The following is a 19,304-nucleotide window of genomic DNA, read 5'->3' as shown; positions in this document are numbered from 1 at the left end:
AGTGGCATCATGACTCATTGTAGGCACAAAATGTTCTCTGTTGAGCCGTCTCTGTACAGTAAACTTAAGGATGCACAGAGCACACGTGGACACAATGTTATCATTATGACACACCTCTTGACTGCATAATTATTACAGTTAGTGGAGAAGTGTAAGACCCTTTTACTGACAAACTATTTTATTATTTCACCTGCTTTGTACTGAGCATACAAAACATTATTAGAGGTAATGCACGAAACAAACTGGGAAAATAGGTGCATCAGAACTCATTGTAGAAAGAAAATGTTATTTAATCCACCTCTCTACAGTAAAGTTAAGGATGCACACCTCAACACAATGGTGTCATTATGACACAACTCGGTGCGTAAAACTCTTTTGCTGTAAAACTTTGTTTTATGTCACCTGCTTTGTACTGAGCACCAAAAACATTTTTATAGTTAATGATTCAAAAATAAATATTATTAGGGCGACAGTGACATTGGGTGTAAGAGTTTGCCCTGCAATCGAAGGGTTGTCGGTTCTAGCTCCGGCTTTGGCTTTCATGTCTTTGTGTCCTTTGGCAAGACACTTCACCTGCATAGATGTGATACAGGGCCACCAGCAGCCTCACTGTCAGTGTGCCCCAGGGCGGCTGTGGCTATTATTATGGTTTGCCACCATTAGTCTGTCTATGAAGGACTGAATATAGTATAAAGCTCTATATAAGTACAGGCAATTATACTGGAACAAATAGGGGTATTACACTGGAAAGTCAAATCCATTGATTTCATTTTGTTTATGTCACAACACATCCCATCTCAAGGCACTGTAGAGAGACAATTTAATCAAATCATACAGACAGATTGGTTAAAAGCTTTCTCTTTGAGGAAACCCTGCTGATTTTACCGAGCTGTCATTAGCAGCAGAATTGTCATTTAGCAGAATTGTCCCTTTCTGGATGAGCATGGTGCAACAGGAGACATTCACTTGCTTTGTGCTGTTGACTCTACAGCAATTCTGCACACTGAGAATACATGCAGTGACAGTGGAGAGAAAAAAAACTCCCTTTAAACTCTGGCTGAAGCCTTTTGGATCAAATGACACCTTTTAATTGCATTTTGTAGACTTGGTGATTGCAAAAATTACAATGTCTAGTCTTAAAGTAACAAAGGCAAAGTCTCTCGCCATGTACTCTGAAAAGAAAAAACAGCTCAAACTTGAACTGCTTTAATTAGTTAAAAAAAAAAAAAAAACTGTTTTCAACCCTAAAACTTAAAAAATCAAGTTGGATCAACTTGAGTCAATTGCTTGTTACCAATTGAAGCAATTAATTTAAGTTGGAGCAGCATTCTCTATTTAGAGTATAAACCTAGAATAAGAAAAATCCCATTTTTGTAACATTCCAGAAATCAAAGAAGGGAAGTTTAGAATTGATATGGGATTTAAGTCCTGTTCGGAAATATGTTTTTTTTATGTTATTATCAGAGGCCAATTTAATGTCATACAGATAAAGTGACTGACTAATCAGCTTATATTTTAAGGACTCTAGTCCAAAGAGAATAACTTCTGTCCTGTTTGAATAAAAAACAAAACAAAAAAAAACAGAAATGTCATCCAGGTTTTTTTTTCCTCGAGACATGCCTGTAATCTAAAAAACAAGCCAGTTTCATCCTTGGTGTATCTTCAGAGTATTTTCAGCATAACAATGAAAATGACCCAATGCTGTTGGATAATTCAACCAAATGGAGGCCTTTATAAAATAAACTGTGAAGGTCCTAGCACTAATCCATGAGGTACTCCGCAAGTAACTTTGAAATTGAGAAATATTCATCATTAACATTAAATATTTATCATTAACATGAGCAAATTGAAATTGAAAAAACAAATAAGATTTAAGCCAGCATAGTGTTTTCCCTTAACTCCTACAGTATGTTGGAATCTTTCTAAACAATATTTTGATCGACTGTATCAAATGCAGTGCAGAGATTTGAAATGACAAATACAGACACATGTAATTGTTTTTACTTTTTGTTCACTTGGACTCATAATGACTTTAATGAGATTATCCCGACTTTTTTTTTATATTTTTTATACCGTCTGAATGGAGTAATTTGTATGTTACTGCACAGAAACTGTAGAGAGGTGGTTTAATCTATGCTTCCTGGTGTTGAACCTGGGCTGTTAAAGTTTTGGAAGACTAAATTTGTCCACATTACTAGGGGATGAGCTGTTCCATCCAAAATGGGATGGATGCTGTCTCTGGGAATCAGATCAGGTTTTCCCTCAAAAGTTTGGCAACTATCAACATATCCTTCATCATTTTCAGGGCACCACAGAGACAACCAGTACCTGAATGACGACATGCAGCTAAACATGTAGTCATTTTTAGCCGTATCAGTGATTGAGGCAAAGAAAAATGATGGAGTTCGACAGTGGTGGAGCCAGAAAATGCTCATAGGGGTGGCTAGACAGTGGCCAATGTACATCGAAGGGTGGCCAAAAACTGATCAGCACTAAAACAAGTTAAGGGTGAGTCTAATCACACTGTACCAGCAGGAAAGTGAATGAGCAAAACATCCATCTTTAACAAATAAATCAATGACACAGGCTAGATTTTTACAAAGCCTTCACTACCTAATTCTACATAAATATTTATCCATGTATATTGTCTAAATTGGTTGAAATATACACAATGAATGGATTGAGCAGGGGTTCTTTATTGCTCATTTTAAAGAAGACTTCTTGATAACTGCAGAGGAACAAAACATCCCCTCATTTCTGTAAATCATAAAAAATAGTACTAGAAAAGAGGGTGAATTCTGTTTATGGTATATTTAACTTTAGTAATTTTATGTCAACAGTTAAATTATTACTCTCATTTTGTTTTCAGTTTGTTTTTAATAAACTAACAACTGAAAAATCAAGCTGGTTAGAACATTTCACCTGAGATCATCACTTCTGCCGCACTCTGTTTTAGAGGTGAACAGCTTTTTCTGGAGGTCGTAGAAGTATGTGGGAAGACAGTGTTGTAAGACGCAGGAGTTTGACCTGCTCCAGCTTTCGATGTCGTTGGGCAAGACCATTCACCCGCATTACCTACTCATGGTGGTCAGAGGGCCTGGTAGCTCCTGTGTACAACAGCCTTGCTTCTGTCAGTTATCCCAACCCTGACTGAAGGATCATAGCTGTTGCTAAAATGTGGCTTGCCATCATGAGTGTGTGCATGAAGAGGGTGAATGACTGAATGTAGTTTTTGATCAAGTCTCCTGAATTGAAAAAGTGCTATATAAGTAATAATAATAATAATACATTTTATTTGTAATGCACTTTACATTAAAAAAAAATCTTAAATTGCTACAGGTAAAATCATCATAGAAGGGTAAAATCAAAATGTAAAACCAAACATCGCTTTAAAACACTTATGAATAAAATCAATAGCATAATTATAACATGTTAAAAGTCATACGTCCTGCTAAAAAGAAATGTACCGACCATTGCCATTTATGCTTCAAGGGGAACAGCAAAGAAACTGTGGTAGGGGTGGCCAATGATCGACTATGGTTAGCCATGGTCACCACTGGCCCCCTTCTTGCTCCGTTCTTGGAATCCAAAATTGTTTTGTCAAATTTGCACACATTTATGTTATTAGATCATAAATATTATTAGCCCTAAAAAACTGAACATCCATATCGAACATCCCTATCGATTTTTAATAGATAAGAATTTGATTTGTCAAATTGTGCCATTATAATAAACAGTGAAGCTTTTATAAAATAAAGTCAGAAAAATTACTTTAAAAAAATGTGTGTGTGTGTGTGGGGGGGGTCTGAACAAAAGAAATCAGCCAAAATACACATAATAATACTTTATTGTCCCACAGTGGGGAAATTCAGGTTTTTAATTAGCAAATGAAGGTACATTACAACAGAAGAAAAAAAAATGTACTTGAAACAATGCAAATTAGGAGCCTACTCACTTAACTGAAGCTTCAGTTATCACACCATAATTTCCAGACATTATCAGATTTATAGCCACAGCACCAAAAAACTAAACATATGTACATTATGTTATTTAAGCAATTACAACTTTTTTTTCCAAAAATTGCTGAATGTATTTAAACTGTTATGCATGGAACTTTAAAAAGTGTCACCTCAGAAGATTTAATTTTTTTCTTTTTCCTCTTTCTTTCCTTAACTTTTTCTTCGCTTTCAACTCTTTGACACATAATTGCATATATGGTTTATGTACAACCACCAGATGTTAAAAAAGGTTAAGATAACATTGTTTAAATGAGAACATTTTGGGGTTGAGACTCGTTCTCCTGTCCACACAGGAGAACCAAGCATTTCTATGATTTATTGATTATTAGCATAAGCTTCCTTATTAACATTGGGTCCTAAAGCAACACAGATAACTCACCTGCTGGAAACATTTTCATCTCATACATCTTATTGTTTCTACATTTTTTTTCATTTCTTATCATTTTCAAACATAATTACTCAGATAATTGTGCAAATACGATATTTATCTTTTCTATTATATTACTAGTAGTGCTCACCAATTAGACATTAGGAAAAATGAAACAAGTTAGTTTTTTGTCACTGATATAAGAAAAACTAATGACCTGCATTTAAAAAATGTAAGCAGCTGACATCTCTTACTCTGAACTATAAAGGTATTAAGCTCACATTACGACAAACATCACAAAGTAAAAAAAATAGCTATTATGCTTTTTCTAACCATGTTCACTATTTCTTCCTTTTTAGAGTATCTGTTCTGAGTACATTGGTTAAAGTATGTTCAAATGATATAGTAAAACTTAAAAAAAATACAGTACATCTGTAGGCATACAAAGGCTTGATGTTTCTACAGGTCAATAATAATGTTTCAATGTCAATGCTTAAGAACTAGAGTTTCAAATTGTTCTTGAATGGGCAACCAAACACCTTGTGTTTCAGTGCCAGTAGAAAGGCCTCGTCCCTGAGTCCATAGATCAGAGGACTTAAACATCGTGGAGCAAGATTAAAAAATATATAGTTAAGGTATCTAATGTTTACAAACAGGCTCAAATTAATCTGAATTATGGCAGCTTCAATGAAGGGGGTCCACAACTGCATAAGACAGAGCAAGAGCTGAAAAGCATGTAGAATTACTGTTCTGAGTCCTTTGCGCACCGACTCTTTATTCTCTCCCGATGCAGCTTTGGCAACTTTCATTATCTGAATATATGAAAAGGCAATGAGGATGCACATGATCAGGAAGTAAAGCTGACTAATTGCAGACCTAACATCACTCTGCCATCTGTACAAAATAAACATTTCTACAGAGCAGACAACAAAATGTTTTAACAGGCTTAAACTGACTGAAGAGAAAAACAATAAAAGGATTACAATAAAGGGTATAATGCTGAGACAGTTAATCAGGAGAATGCCCTGCAGGGCTCTGCTTGAGGTAATGAGCTCTGCATGAGACAGTGGTTTGCAAATAGCCACGTAGCGCTCCAGGCTCATTGCTGTCAGAGTCAATGGAGTGACAAAATTACACAAAGATGATACAATGAAGAGGATAATGCAGAGCCATAATGGTATAGGAACAGCAAAATAGCTTAAGTTCAGCAAAATATTTGTGATTACTAAATTAGTGCAATCACAAAAAAGTGTGTTGGCAAATAAAATGTAGCGCATGTTTGTGTAGAAGATTTCCTTCATAAAAAAAGTTGTAATTAACACAAAGTTAATGCATAGAAAAATTACCACCAAAATTTGTACAATTATCACCTTATCATTAATCTTGCGGATGAAGGATTTACCATCAACAGAGCTGTTGTTAGTCATGTCAATCTTAAATGCGGGGAAGCTTTTCAGAGAGCAAGACTTCACCTAACTCATAGATCAAGTATTTCTTAATTTGCCCTGATCAGAACACAGTTAACACATCTGCAGGTTTGGAACGCCCCTTACTCTAATGAGGCATCATCATTCATAGGGTGTGTTTGATTCAGAGGCTGCATCCTCCAAGGATCCAGTCTGTTTGGACTGGGTCCTTCAAGGTCCAGGAAAATAAAGAGGCCAGAAGAGTTTTAGGTATGGATTTAAACTTGTCCAGCCTTCTCTGGCTTTCACTGCCCATAAGCACTGTCGCCTAGCAGACATAAAATTTGAAACACAAAGCAGGCAAAAAATGGATGCAGAACTTATCACTACAGTTCTGGTTGATAATAACATTTACAAGGAGCTTCAGTAGCAGTACTCTTGTCACGAATATCATATTCATAGTCCCCTCACGACAGAGATACTGGAATCTGTGCTTAGATGTCAGCCAAGCCCAATCGTACAGATAAAACCTTTCAATGAACAAAACGTTATCCACCACATATCTGACTCCATAACCAACCCTGTTCTCGCTATCTGTTCCCTTGCTAGGATGGACACATGTTATCTGCTATCTGTGACTTCATCCCTAATGCTCTCATGAAGATTGTGGAGGAAGATTGTGGTTTTCCTCCCAACCAAGAGCATTTCGCCCCTGAAAATAGGCAGCTTGTAAAGACGGTAATATTCTTTTGGCTGTTAATTATTTTTCTGCTAGATGCCAAGGTCCCCGAACATCACATAAGCTGGGTCAGTGGTGCACCTAGTATTCCTCTATCAAAGCCTGGCAAAGAGAAAAATAGCAGTCTCAAATAGAAGGCTGAAGGCTCTCCATGAACACACGAACACTTCTTGAAGTGGTTTTCCAGATTCTACTTGTGACTTACCTAAAGAGGGATTAGGCAAGTCTATGAGACAGCGTTCTACCTCTCTAAGGTAGTCATCAATGGTGGATTCAGTGTTACTGGGGTCAAAACGCTTAATGTCTTGGGCAAGGGATTCAAGTTGCCATATTCGTAGTCCCAGTTCTAGGGTTGGAGTCGGGCCATCCAAATTCTCGTCTGACAAGTGTAGCCAGCAGCTATCCCAGTAGGATGGAAACTTCCGCTCTGACCTCCTAGAAGGCCTCTGAAACCATTCATGGTACACTTCTGGATCTGTTGCTCTATAGCCTCTAGGCCAGGGGTCACCAACGCGGTGCCCGTGGGCACCAAGGTGCCCTCAAGGACCCCATGGGGGGCCCTCAGAGTCTTCTAAATAAAGAACAACCCACCAGTGGGCTAAGTTTGAAATTTTATTTTATTCTGTTGCTGTTCTTTTTAATCATTTATAGAGATTTCAAAATGACAATGTCTAAATAAACTTAGAAATTAACAGAAACAATAAAAATATGTTGATAATGAACAAACTTTAGGCTAACGCTAACCCTTGCATCTCATGGGTCAGTAATGGTTGCCCTTCCTACGTCTCGGTACCCTTGAAGTGGCCCTCACCCTAAAAAGGTTGGTGACCCCTGCTCTAGGCTATGGCTGCGGCTCAGTGCGATGACTCTGACCAGAGTCCCATAGTTGGCTGTCCTGCTACCATCGTAACAAGGGTGTTTCATAGCAGATGGTACTTCGAATTAGGTCAGGCCCCAGTGCTGCTCTTTAACCTAAATTATGAATGCCACTCAGGTCCTTCATCCTCTCAATTCTGAAGCTGTTCTGTTTAGTGGAACTAGGCATTGTACTACCAAACCTTCCCTGCGCCTTCACACCAACACTCAGCTCTGTGGTCGCCTGAGGAGGAGCTCCCTTGGCACCCTGTCTATCAAACCTCTCTAAAGCAGGAATAGATTCACCCACTTTTTCCCCCGACCCTTCGTTCTGTGAGCAGGGAGCCACCCCACTTTGCAGAGATTTAATTAGCTGGCAATCAATATTCACTCAAACCATTAAACTCAGTTGTAACATCACAAACACTCCTGGTTTATCTTCAGCAGGAGCAGCATCCTTAGCGATTTCAAGTCAAGGCAGTTTAAATGTCTTAAATGGATTAGTCATACAGCGAACGTTTCGGTCATCTCAAGATATTAATTACATTGTTATTTAATTACATTATTATTCATAATCTACTGGTAAAATATCACAACACCATCTAAGTTAAGACGTGCATGTAGAACTCACTTAAACACCATACCTCTGGGCTTCCTAGTCATTATGCAAAGGCAATCCACATGGCAATTTAGAAAAATATCTAGAGAAATTGCTAACTTCTTGTTTCATTTGCATTCTGTAAATGTAATGTAATGTAATTTCTTGGTTGCCATGATGTGGATGACTAAAAATTTGCCCAGGGATCAGTAGGCCTTTTTGTGGGGAGCATTAAAAAGAAGCATTTTTTAAGCACAATGTAATGATATGTTACATTAATTGTTTTGTTTTTCTTATCACTTCTTGGAACTTGGTAAGAGAGGAGTGCAACAGTGGTACAAGCTGTTGCACTGTTACCTTGCAGAAAGAGATTATGCGTTTGATTCCCAGCCAAGGGTGTCAAAATCTCAAAACCTTGGATCCAATATTAAAAACAGACAGATCTGAATAAGTTCAAAAAGTCTTTATGTCACTAACAGTGTGCGGCTGCTCGTCAGCTGGAATGGATAAACTGGATCCTCTGTAGGAACAGAAACTCAGGTCAGTGACTAAGAATAAAGGGCTGACACCTACTAAAGCAATAGTCATGACCTTGGTTCTAAGTTCAGTCTGATCCCAGAGGAAGGAGATGAATCCAAGAGGGAGAATGTCCTCTGCTAGAGGCGGCCCCTGCCCCCTGAATTCTGGGTGATGAGGAGAGCTGATGTCAGCCAACGCCGAGGAGCAACAGTGTCCAGATCTGTTGAGTAGGACAAGATGTTGTTATCCCAATAGATGCCTAAGGCACCGATGAGACCCTGTGGTCATCAAGTGGGTGATGGCATGCCTTGGGTTCTCAAGTGGGCACCCTCCTTCTTGGGTGTTTCACTGATAGGCCCACAACTCCTCCAGAGGGTTCAGCAGTGAATCCCAGAATCCCAGGTTCACTCACACCAACCATCACCCCTTTGAGCCCCAGGCCAGGTCCTTCCTCCTGGTCCACAGCCACTGGCTGCCCTTTTCAGCGGCCTTAGAGAGGTCCTTGATTGCCTACCTGTGGACTTTTCCCTCGCACCCCCATCTCCCTCAGTGGCCTAGATGTTGAGGTGTCCATGAATCCCCTGCAGCCTACTTCCACCAGGCGTAACTTCACGTTCCATCCTTGTTGTCAGGCCACTGCTGCTAGACTGGTGTATCTCAGCTTCTTCCGCTCAAAGGCTTCCTATACGGCACCCTCCCAGGGTACCATGAGCTCAATGATGTACACCAGCTTGAGGGAGGGACATCACAGAATGAGGTCTGGACGCAGGTTGGTGGATGAAATTTCCGGTGGAAAGCACAAGTTTTTGTTCAGGCTCTCCGGCATTTTCCATTCCTGTGCTCTGCCCAGCTGCCCGATGTCAGCAATACTGGTGATGGTGAAGCTGGCTTGACCGTCTCAAACAAAAAGTGTGCAAAAATTGCATTTGCACTCATCCTCTGGCATTCCAGCACAGCTGAAAGACTGCTGAGCACCTGGTTGTGTCGCCAGGTATAGCGACCTTGGGTAAGGCTGGTCTTGCATCCCACTAAGATGTGCTTCAGTGTTGCTGGGCTTGGGCACAAGGAGCATGTGGGGTCATCGCCATACCATTGGCTTAGGTTTTCAGGTGTCGGAAAAACATCATAAGCAGCTCTGATGGTAAAGCTTGCCCTGAATGCCTCCATTTCCCATAAATCTCTCTAGGAGAGCTCCAGCAGAGAGTAGGGAATATCCAAAGCCGAAGTCATAGAAGAACCAAGTTCTTGGACCAGAAGATCAGAGAGCCAATGAGGTACTGATGGGGAATCCAAGCAGAGGTCAGAAGAACAGTCCAGGTTCGGTAAGCCAGTAGAATCCAAGAATAAGCCCAGAACAGAGCAGATCAACAGAGTAGACAGGGGTAAAGCAAAACTCAGGATCCACAGGGCAGAAACAGGTCAGAATCAGACAATCAGAAGAAAGATCAGAACGCAAGAGTTACTCACACTGAACAGCTTGAATAATCTGGCACCGGTAGCTGGAAAGCAAGCAGCATAAATAGGAGCTGGAAACAGGTGGAACAGATTAGCAGTAATGAGAAACCGGGCAGAGTTAAACAGGTGGATGAAATGAGCAATCAGCCACCAGTGCCAGGATTATGACACAGGGTCTTTCTGCATGGAGTTGGTATGTTCTCCCCATGCACCAAACCAATAAAAATAATATCAAATGTCTCCATATAATCACCCTTATAACTTGAATAGTTCAGCAATGGAGAAAGCAGATCAAATTGAAGAACTACTGACAATTACAGTTGGTCTATTTTGACATTTATTAAAATATGAACAACTTCTTGTTACAAGCTATTATTCTTTTTAATATAAATAACTAGGATCCACTAACCTACCAAAAACGGAAAAGAAAGCAAGAGGAAAATCAGGAAAACTGATGGAAATAAATTTCCCATTTCAACAAACACAAAGGTGTGCAACACTTGTGGTTTGCCAGATGAGGGGAAATATATAGTCCACGCACTACATAGGTATTGAGGGATCTAGGGCATAGGGCGGATGTTCGGAAACGGCCACAGACATGACAATGTGGAAGTCAGCCTGCCTGTGAAGCCCATACATACCTTTTTTTTTAAATGCATTACATACCATGGATAGTTGTTTCAGACTTTATTTATGCTGTATGTGATGGAACAAAACTTAAATCTTTGTTTGTACCACAAGCTCGTCCAATGTACTCATCCCTGTATGCTGTTTTCAGTCACTGAATAAAAAGTAACAACATGCCATAAGATGGCATGATTTCGTCACTTTTGACTGGTGAACCCTCGTACCCTGTTCAATGAAGCAAGTATAAACCAAGCTTTATCAGCAGGTTTGCCTCCCATACAACAAGGTTCTGTGGTTCAGATGACTCAGAGAGGACAGAGAAATTTCTTGTCTCCAATTACCCCATGATACTCTATGCTCACTCAGGAACAAAGGCAGCCGGCTCCAGTCAGAATTGCTATGACCGGGAAGCATTTGCAAGCGGTTACAAAAGTAACTGTATCTAATAGATACTGTATCTAATATATACAGTTACTTTTGTTTATTTTTTAGATACAGTAAAGCCCATGAATTAATCGTAATAAAAGTATAAGCAGTTAATTTTTTCAGAAAGTTTCTTCTGATTAGGAAGGAATATTAACGTTTTAGGTGAATTCGAGCCTTGAATAAGATGGTAAAAATTTTGTTGGTACTAATTACTAAGTTGATGGCAAAGAGGCTTTGGAACCTCAAAGATTTGGACCCAGTGTGCAAAAAAGAGATCAAGAATTGAGAAGAAATTCCAGATTTTTCTGTGGTCAGTAGAGACCTTTCTACTGATTATTGGGAAGGGTAAAACCTATTTAACGTGTACGTTTATAATAAATGAAAAAAAAAGACAACAAAAGTTAGCTTTTTTTAAATTGATAGACCTTTTATATTGTTTTCATATTTTTTAAGTGACAAGCTTTAGTAACCCACTGCAGTAATGCCCTACTTTGAGTTGATCTGTCGTATAAACGTTCAATAAAATAAGTAGAACTTTTTTCATAGTAAAATCACAAAATGGGAAAATGTTCACGGAATATGAATACTTTTACTAGTCACTGCAAAGGAAACTATAAGGTGAACAATTGTTTGTGAAAGTGTTTAACTTTGGCTGCTAATCTAGGGCCTCGAATAGTTGTCAAGTCGTCAAGTTTTGATACTGACTTTCATGTGCCAAGTGGGAGTATTACACTCGGAAGTGTTGTTTTGTTTTTCATTAAAAGTTGTTTTTGTTCATGCAGTAATGACGATAATAATTACCCTGTTGTCTGTTTTCCATTGTGTCTTAATAAGCTCCTCTGAAACTCATTAAAATGATGCTGAAAGAGTGTCATTAATTATTCAAAGAATGATCTGTTTACTTTCTCTAAATATGAACACCCTCAGCATAGGTAAAAACATTAAACCATAAATGTTTCTGATACTTTTTAAAACATATTGTAAACAAAAGAGCTGCAAAATACTTCTTATGAACTAAAAAACATAATGTTTTTAAAAAGATCATGAAAACTTGAAAAGCTTACATTATAGAAGAAAATGTCAATCATGGTGAGTGTTATAAAGACCTATGCAACAAATCTTTCTTTACAAGTTAGAATGATCAACAGTTTCAATAGCATTTTAAAGACAATAACTTGATTAACAAGTTTAATCCTAATATAGATTTGATCTAATCTGAAAAAGGCAAATATATAGATAAAGTGCTGTTATATATACAGCACCACCTAAAATATGGTTGTTGACTTACCTGTTTTGTTATTATTTTAGCGTTATGCTTGATATATTACATTTTACTGTTACTGTATTGTAAGGGAATGCATAACTTTCAGTTTCACCACATGACTTACACTTTCCTCAAAATCATTGATTCCCACAATTAGAGTCATGACCCTACCTGGGGTCCTTGATCAACTAGTATGGGTTATTTAGATCTGCTACAGAATTTCAACTAAACAATAAACATTTATATTGAATGTATAAATGTCATCAGTTGTCATTAACCAACACCTTCCTGGTCAGTCTGCTTTTTCACCTCAGACTACCCAGAAAATTCAACTGACTTCCATCAGTTCTCCACTTCCAGACTCTTGTTGCTTTTGTAAATAAAACTTAAAACTCACTGGCTCTCTGTGTGATTCTACATGTGGGTCAAAAAAACTACAAACAAAGATGGCAGCTTCACTTTGTCTTATGTGCTGTGGTCTCAGTCACCCCAACCATTCACTGTTGTTTACTTCGATCTTTGTCTTGCAATATTAGTTTATATTATTGTGTTTCGTTTCTTGATTAGGTATGAGATTTTATTACCAGTGTTACGCTACACTTCCTTATGCTAGTATTTTTACTTCTCTCTTGATTTAGAGCTTTTTGGATTAGGCTCCCGCTGCAGGTCTTGATGTTCAATTCTGATCTTTGGCTAAAATTTATTTTTCTTTTTTAGTGTCATCAATCACATTACTGATAAAATGCTAATGATACCAGACTGTCTGAATGGTTCACAAACACGTACGTATGTAATGATGTGATGTGATGTGATGTAATTTTGATGCCTATCTTGGCCAGGTCTCCCTTGCAAAAGAGATTTTTAATCTCAGTGGGTATTACCTGTTTAAATAAAGGATAAATAAAAAAAAAATAAAAAAAAACAGAAATAGACATTTTTATCGAAGTTATAGCAAATATGATTGTGTAAGAGATAGATGTAACAAAAGTTAACTGTGTACTATGTTAGATGTAAGATGCCCTGTGAATTTTTCTTACCTTATTTGGGAACTTTGCGGTTGGGGGCTAGATGAACTGCGTACTTCTTTTAACTTACTTGGATACTGTGTGCTCCGGATGCAGGAAACTGCAACCTTAGGCTTTGGGAGAGCCAGAGGGATTCCAAGGTTGCATAGCTGTAGGATAAAAAGAAGGGAAATTTTAAGTTTGGGGCCACACTCATGTGCTTTATTGAGGTGAACCAGGCCTGTGATGAAGAATTGGTTCTCTGCATTATTTGCTTAATATCACATATTGTTGTGATACTTATTGAAATAAATTTTGTAAAAAAACTTAAAAAATGCTTTTTCCTTTTTGCAATACATGGAGATTTCTCCCTTACGAACCGGGGTGGCAACTGTTACAAGCAATGTTCAATAAAGCTCCATTAAAAAATATAAATATATATATATATACTGATGTTAATGTATGTGCTACTGTCAAACTGTTGAGCAATGGCAGCTCAAAACATCAAAACAACAAAAACATCAAAACAAGAAGACAAAAAAGAAAAACAAAGCATCACTATTAACAACCCCCTTTGGAGAAGCAGTGACTGCTGCTGCTGTGGAGAAGTCTCTGTAGATGTTTAGTCAGATCTAGGGAAATTACGTAAGTCTGATGCAATGCAACATGACTGTTTAGACTGTAGATGCTTTAAAAGAAATCAGGTATGTATTTGGTGTAGTCTCTATATATTGAAATGATTCCCATCAGGTTTCATTTTGTGTGAAAAGATCAGAACTTCAATGGTCAGACTGCCTTGAAAAGTTAAATATGGATCACATTGGTGTTGCCAGCATGAAAGCTCACATGCAAAAGACCTTATGCTGTAAAATGGCCAAAGGCTAAGTGGAGCTGATGAGTGACATCAGGACCAAATTGCTGCAAAACATTTTGCAAAATTTCCCTCTGAGTTTTTAGAACGTTCATATTCTTACAGGAGGCGTGAAGCTTCCTTTTACCCCATTTACGCTACCCTTCTGAGACCGTGCCAAGAACACTCTGAGCACGGTAACCAAGACAACTATTGAGTGTAAATGAAACGCAACTGAACTGGACCGTGCCAGACCCAACTGAACCGCGCTAAATCTAGTAGTAGTTCAACAGTAGGGATCTGCACAGTTCAGTTTTGTCTCGGTTCTCTGATAACCAAGAGCACATGAGCAAACTGCGTTGTCTCCTATTTACAGTCACCTGACTCATTTGCAAGGTTATTTGCCATGTATGGCTTTGTAATTGAAAGATCTCTTCACCTGTTCACAACAAAAACTGCTTCTTAGCATAATAACGACAAATGGCATCAAAAGAGCGCAGTGCGACCTGGGATAATGCGAGACCGATGCTGTCATTGAAATTTTGGGCAGAGGACGCTATCCAGGCACATTAGTTCCTGAATGTTATGGACGCCACCATTTGTGTATATATTAATTTCCTCCTTGAGAGCTGTAGTGACGTGCACCACTGATTGGAGGCAAGGAACCGTGCTAGCGTGATGTAGAAATCCAAGCTCGGTCCAAACTCGGCACTGATCGGTTTCAGAGGGGTAGTATAAATGGGGCATTAATTCCTGCTGCCACCAGACTCTATAATATTGCACTATAATAACAATAACTCCTGTAAAAACCACTGTGCAGCTACATTTTTATTTTTATTTATTGACTGTGAACAATATCCTGTGCAATACGCTAAATGTGCAATATTTCTCCCCCCTGTATATTAGCCATCCGGATTGTACATATTTTTTATTTCTTATTGTCTTATTTCTTATTTTTATTTTGTTTTCATTGTGTGCGATACATGTACACTTGCACCTTATTTCTATTTATCTTGATATACTGTATATACCTGGATATACTGTATATATATTGCTTATTCTTAATGCACCTTTTCCTCCCTGTTTGCACCTTCAGTAACTTCTATGCCAATAGGTGACGAGTGAATTTCTCCGCTGTGAGATCAATAAAGCTCATCTAATCTAATGTTCAGTACCTGGCTTAAACAAAGAATTACTCTGCTGTGGCCTGCTGCTATGCTGCTAAATGCTGTAGAAAACTCAAGCCTTCAAAACGGAAATAAAGATGCAAAGGTCTGGCACTAGTCAGGGAAGGTTTCTGGATAAATAATTTGTCACTTTGATGATTTTTGACAATTTTAATGTGTTTAATGTGGGTTAAGGACATGTTAACTCATTAAACCATATAGGACACCATGCTGACATGTTTAAGCTGTTGTTTATAAAGCTAAAACTAAGGGGTTGAGCACTAATATATGGTTTACCTTCATGTGTTTTCTCATATGCTCATTACATTTTGATTACCAAAATGTGGGAGTCCTCATGTTTGCTAGCTACTACCTCAATCAAAAAAAGGCTAAAAATGTATTAACTGAATTTTATTTGGTTTCTGTTTAAGAAAATCTTAAAATAAAACATTATTTTGCCAAATAGTAAATAGAATAGAGCGTCCCTTTATTGTCCCACAGTGGGTAAATGCTAGCGTTACAGGAAAAAGATTATAGTAAAAATTGTCACACAAATGTGGACCTTAGAAGAGTGTCTAAAAATAGCATAATCATAATTTAAAAAAAATGAACAAATAAAATGCTGCACTTTAAAGTGCTTTAACGATATAAAACTGTGCAGCTGGAGAATAAATAACCAATATACACCTATGGACATTTTTACAGTAATGGATATTTGAAATTTGCAGCAACATCAGAGATGTGCAAAATGAGCATGTTATTTAACTGACTAAGGTAGAAACTGTGCAAAATCAGCATGGATGTAACAACTTATTAAGGTTGTTGGGAACAGTGGTGGTTATGGAGTCTTACAGCTGTTGGGAGGAAGGATCTGTGATAACGCTCCCTGGTGCATTTAGGGAGCAGCAGTCTGTCACTGAAGGAGCTCTCCAGTTCTGCAGCAGCTTCATGCATGGGGTGGGAGACATTATATAATGCTTTATTTACCTCTTGGATTTATATTGTGTATAGTTTTTAACACATTCCAATTCTTCTAAATTAGTCAAAAGCTAATTTGACCACATTTCAACTTCTTCAAGTTAAACCTTGGTTTTCAAACATAAAATCCATGACGAACTGTAATATTGGATGATTTTATTGATTATGGCTTTCAACTATGTTTTTCGTTCTTCTTTGAATATAGTAGCTTAGTTTAGTTGAGTTTAGTCAAGAGTTTTTACTTTGAATGGAACTTGGAATGAGCTCGATTCACACTTTCATTTGTTTTTCTAAACCTGAGCCAGTAGAGCATCCAGATGAATATTATCTGATTAAAAAACATATTTACTACCCCTACCGGGGTGGGCAGCAAATATATTATAGTTGCACAACATTGGCCTGCTGTGTGAACATAGTCTTTGTGTCTCTATTCATCTCCACCTTTTATTTTTCCTCCCATACTCAGTCTTCCTGCACTCCTTCTGCCCAAGCTGCTTCTATGATCTCCTAATAAACTCATCTGCATTTGAGATTCCTTTATTTCCTGATCTGCATGTGCCCTGCTGTAAATGAATTATTTATTCGCCTTTTATTTTTTATTCACCACACAGATCCAGTCTGACCTTTTGTCCCCGTTATCCAACCTCTCTCATTTCAAAAATTGGCATGGAGTTTATGTTTGAGAACCAAAGTTTTTCTTGAAGAATTTGGAATCAAGTCAAAGGAGCTTTTAAACAAATTAAGAGCAAATGGGATTTGTCAGCATTAGCTTTGCCACCAAATGGTCGCTATTAACATCTTCTTAGCAAGTTTTACATAACAGTAAAACCCATTAAATGATCACAAATCATGAAAACCCCAAACTGTTTAGCCAGAACCTCTTTCCCTAACTTTGCCAGACCTTTAATGTCTGTTTATCTCTGTTTTGGAAAACTGAAGTAAACTGAACAAAAGTTCAAGCTTAGCCCATAGTTTGTTGCTGACTGGGTCTGGGTCCAGGCAGCCTTCCATGGACACTAGGTGTGTCTTTTGTTCCTCATCGCTTATGGAGTGACACGTTTTTATTGAGTTACAGTACATTAATTTTTTTTTCTAAGCATTGCACATTTTAAGGCTTTTATTCTACTGTTTTAGTTGTATTAAACCATTTTGTTAATAAAATAGTGACACTGGTAAATTTTTATCTTTTAAATTGCATTACATGTTTTGTATACACTTTAGAGGACAGAGTAGTCAGCTTAATAAAATGTGAAATAGAAATAAACATATTTACATTACCAAAACCTGCATGTCTATAGAAATGTTGGCTGTATACATGTATAGTATAAACAAGTTGCTCTTTTTCTTTTGTTCTCTAAAAGTTTATTAAATCATGTTTGATGTCTGTACACTGTAAGTGCAGAAAACTGAAAATTCCTTGTTTGCTATCCATAAAAGCTGATGTTGGTTAAACTTTTTCAGTTTTAGAAGTAGTATGGTTGAGTTTGTGGCCTACACAGCTAAAAAAAAAAGAAAAAGAAAAGTTGCCCTAAGGTCTCTTAGGCTAATTTATGAGAATGTAATGAGAAGATGGCTTATTGGTAATTTTTTTTATGCACTCTGTACAAATTATATAAAAAAGACTAAAAACCTTTTTTTTAACCGTAAATGAATTTCTTTATATAAAACAGATTATGTAAAAAAAATATGTATATATTAGGGGAAATTTCTATATCCTGTCATGGCCAGATAAAATGTTAAAAACCTTAATAAAGGAGGAGACATGTTATTGTATAACTATGCCATTTATTACAATAAAAATCAAGCACAAACACTGTCTATACCGTCAGTCAGGCATACGGTAATATACAGTAATAATTTTAATGATTGATAATATCTTTTTAAGCTTTTATTTTTTAGATTTTTTAGATCTGGTTTGTCATTAAAAGTTGAGTCTATCAGACAGAAAGACTTGAAAACTTGAAATAATAAATATAAAATAAAATCTTCCTCAGGTAGAAGGAGATGAAAGGAGGGAGAAAAAAACTTGATCAGCCACTACAAGAGGGCAGTGTTGAGTTTGTCTTGTCATGGAGGCATGTAGTTGAACCAGAAGCTTTGACAGCAAAGTTGTGAACACAGGCTCAGCAAAATAATGCAAAATGTGATAATCAACATATCCATAAATGTATTTTCCGTATGATATTTCAGAAGATTGTATTTGTAGGTCACTAGAAGCTCCAATCATTTTATAGAACTTCTAAAGCCTAATTCTGACCATTATGTTTGACTCTACATTTTGATTTAATGAAGAAAAATCTCATTTTAATGTAAAATAAAAACATATCACAAGTGTTATGTTTGGTTGATGTTTCTTCTTAATAGCACACATAACCCCACACTGTGTTTTTCTATCCTAAGAAGGATTTTGTATTGACCTCTCCTTATTGTTAATTGACTAATTTGGCCTAACTTGACCCTGACCACAACCAGCACATATTTTAAGATATATTCACTCATTAGTCCTTAACCTTAAAAAAATAAAAATAAAAAAAAATAATAATAATAATAAAAATCTTCATAGGGACCTAACTTAGGGAGAAATTATTACTCATAATGTTGTGTAAGAAAAATAGTGTTTATACTGTAAACACATTTTAACCACATGAACAACAGTATCCTCCCTCCAAAATCACCACAACTGCTCAACACACTACACATAAATAAAAAATAAGCCACAAAAATGCTATAAAAGCAACATTAAAAAAACCTCCAGGTTTTTCAGTCTCTGATCATTTTATGGACAAACCATGAATAATTTTCATTATAAGAAAACTATTTCTCATTCTTCATGCACTCAAAATAGGAAAAAAAAATATATTATGTAATTTCAGCAATACACGAAAGTGAAAATAACTTTTTTTTTTATGGATCAAATTCACAATTATCTTTAATGTTAAGAAGGTTCCGTTTCACTACAGGCCACGAGATGGCGCTAGGTGACCATCTATTATCTTGCACAGTGCTGTAAAGTTATCAAGAAGAAGGGGGA

General features: G+C 37.2%; 1 protein-coding gene across 1 annotated transcript; it reads right to left on the bottom strand.

Moving 5' to 3' along the window:
* Positions 1 to 4,556: 4,556 nt before the first annotated feature.
* Positions 4,557 to 5,813, bottom strand: LOC107099537 (olfactory receptor 51V1-like). The gene has a single exon (XM_015397697.1). The coding sequence runs from the start codon at positions 5,811 to 5,813 to the stop codon at positions 4,887 to 4,889; it is 927 nt and encodes a 308-aa protein (XP_015253183.1). The 3' UTR covers positions 4,557 to 4,886.
* Positions 5,814 to 19,304: the final 13,491 nt, after the last annotated feature.

This window comes from Cyprinodon variegatus, unplaced genomic scaffold, assembly GCF_000732505.1.
Source record: "Cyprinodon variegatus isolate N-32 unplaced genomic scaffold, C_variegatus-1.0 Scaffold882, whole genome shotgun sequence".
Lineage (NCBI taxonomy): Eukaryota > Metazoa > Chordata > Actinopteri > Cyprinodontiformes > Cyprinodontidae > Cyprinodon > Cyprinodon variegatus.
The sequence above is the reverse complement of the archived record's forward strand: the minus strand, read 5'-3'. Positions and strand labels throughout refer to the sequence as shown.